At 41.9% G+C, this 2,722-nt stretch overlaps 1 protein-coding gene across 1 annotated transcript in view; it reads left to right on the top strand.

Annotated features, from left to right (window-relative positions):
• LOC101845052 (small G protein signaling modulator 1) overlaps nt 1-2,722 on the top strand; it is a gene marked incomplete at its 5' end in the record, with an annotated part of 46,304 nt that overhangs the window by 15,103 nt on the left and 28,479 nt on the right. Inside the window, 2 exon segments of the mRNA XM_013089801.2 lie at nt 722-789; nt 1,930-2,094. Coding sequence (XP_012945255.1) covers nt 722-789; nt 1,930-2,094 — 233 coding nt within the window.

Below are 2,722 nucleotides of genomic sequence, written 5' to 3'. Positions count from 1 at the left end.
ACTCTCTCTCTCTCTCTCTCTCTCTCTCTCTCTCTCTCTCTCTCTCTCTCTCTCTCTCTCTCTCTCTTTTCAAATTCTCCTTCCCCACCTCCATATGACCTATTTGTCTTGTTCGTTTGCTCTCTGTTATAGGTGTAAGCCTATTTGATTTTATGGGGTTGTTTTTTAAACTTGGAGGAGTTTTTAATTGTATTTTATTTATCTTTAGCATTTGGGCAAAGTCTTGGTATTGGCAAGATAAGGGAAGTATTCCACACACAGTAGGGAAAAGTATTGATGGAAATGTGATGTATTGTCAGAATTAAATTTTAGTCTCTAGTTAAAGATTATTCATTAAAGTTCAACTTGATTTTTCAAGATAAATCGTCTCTGATTAATCTTAGATGAACAGTCTAAGTCTTGAATAGAGTAAATAGAAAAGTGGGTGTCCTTATTTCTTGTATGTAAAGTGGTTTTTCTTTTTTCCCTTATTTTCCAACCGACTGTGAAAAACACATGAGAATGGTGCCTGATATTTCCTTCACCAGTACTTTCTTTGCTTTGCTTCGGGTGTTGGGTGGGGCCTTGAGATGGGTTAACATGGGACTGTGGTCCTTGACTTTCTCTTTAACTTCATTTTTGTATTGCTGTTCCTGTAATAGGTAGCTATGAGAGTGATACGAATTTTAGATATGACCCAACAATTGTTATTTTGTCGTCTGTTTTCTGTCTCTCTATTCAGCCACTTCTGGGAGTTCGCCATGACCATCTATGTGGATGAAATTGTCTACATACATTGCCACCAACAGCGTAAGTCATGTGTGTGTGTGTGGGGGAGGGGGGTGTGCATGTGTGGGTGTATGTGTGTGTGTAAGTTTGTGTGTGTGTGCTTGTGTACGTGCATGTGTAAGTTTGTGTGTGTGTGTGCTTGTGTACGTGCATGTGTTGGGAGCGGGGGACACATGTATAGCTACAAATGTACACTATTGAAGAATCTGCTGTATTGGGTCCACTGACCAAAATTGACAATTTTCAGTATGTTCTTCTGCTATGTTCTTTTCTGTAAGTGAGGCTGTTAGTGTACGTTCAAATCCTAAATAAGTTTTTCTGGAGTACCTCGGTCTTTGCTGACAAATTAATCCGGTTCACCTTTGATCACCCAAGTCTCTCTGTACTAAGGGTATATTTATACGCGAGAAAAAGGTGACTTATAGTTTATTTATCGTGGGTGGTTGGCGGGTGTTTTGGTGCGGTTTGTTTCTTCTTTCCTTATCAAACATCTATCATCTTTATCTCTCCTCCTTTTTTTGTGTTAGTTACTCTCTTGTAACACCTCTAATCTTTGGCACTTATATGAACTTATTGTGTTGCAAGTGCCATAAAACGCTTAATAAAACTTAAAAAGGCAGGCCTTTGATTGCCCAGGTTTTAACATGTACTTAGGGTATTTATGCTGAAGTAAAAATAGGTTCTGTATACTTTATTTGTGTCACGAGGCAGTGGAATCAGGCACTCGTCAATTTTTGGGCATTTGGAGTAATTGGTATCATAAAGCTTTTCCATTTCCCTTGCTTTTTATGAAATTAGTACATATTTATCTTGAATAGAAGTGTAGATATTTGCCATTGAAAGAGGTGGGGGTAGCGTGGTTTCAGGGGTAAAATTAGCGAGAAAATGGCAGCCAAAGTATGGTGACGCCTTTAGCTTGACAGTCCAATCAAACTGAATATTTACATATTTTGTGCTGTTAAACAACGTTTTCCGTAAAATTCACATGGAAATGTGTTTATTTATGGACAAAAAAGGTGTTGAGCAAAAAACGAAAAAAATTGATAAAAACTGACGAAGTGGAGGGAAAATGCCTGTTTTTTCGATTTCATTATTTTGACGAGTGTCTGATTTCACCACGCACGATTCCTCATATTTATTGTCTTTCATGACCCCCCTCAGCGGACTGCCGTGGGACTGTGGTGCTGGTCGGGCAAGACGGCGTGCAGCGACCCCCAATCCACTTCCCCAAGGGAGGCCACCTCTTGTCCTTCCTCTCCTGCCTGGAGAACGGCCTGCAGCCCTCGGGCCAGCTCGACCCGCCGCTGTGGTCTCAGAAAGGCAAAGGTAAAAACACCGGCAAGTGACCTCCTTCTTCTTCCTCCTCCTCCTCCTGCACCCTCCCTCCCTCCTCTCCTCACCCGGCTGTCGTGTGCTCCCTGCCCTGTTTGTTCTGTTGGTCCTCACTCTCCTCATGCCCCGTGGAATGACAGGACGGGAGCACATGCTCTAAGCTAGAAGTGTCAAACTCAATGGCCCGCGATATGCATCCAGGGTGGCAAAAAAATTATATCCAGCCAGCTAGAGAATAGAGATAAAGGTCTTGAACATCTAGCTCTCACTGGCAAAACTGAAGGCAAACAAGGCAGGGGTAGATCCAGAGCAACCTACTTAGGGAACTTAAACAAATGGGTAACAGGGAAAGATTAGGGAAACATAGCTTTTTAAGAGCATCCGAGCAAAGGAATGAATGGAGAACCATGATCGCCGATGTCTGCCACAGATCTGGCACTGGATGATGGTGGTGATGATCCTGAGAATCTCCATAACACAGAACCTTACCCCAAACATTAATAAACTTGTTGCCGGGAAAAGATGTCACACATCCAGCTCTGACAAACTGACTTAACCCTTTGAGCCTTCATGTATTTTGTATATCTGAGACTGTCTTTGGTTCTTTTTTCATTGAACTCTT

Source organism: Aplysia californica, unplaced genomic scaffold (genome assembly GCF_000002075.1).
Source record: "Aplysia californica isolate F4 #8 unplaced genomic scaffold, AplCal3.0 scaffold01051, whole genome shotgun sequence".
NCBI lineage: Eukaryota > Metazoa > Mollusca > Gastropoda > Aplysiida > Aplysiidae > Aplysia > Aplysia californica.
This window is presented reverse-complemented; position numbering and strand designations above follow the sequence as displayed.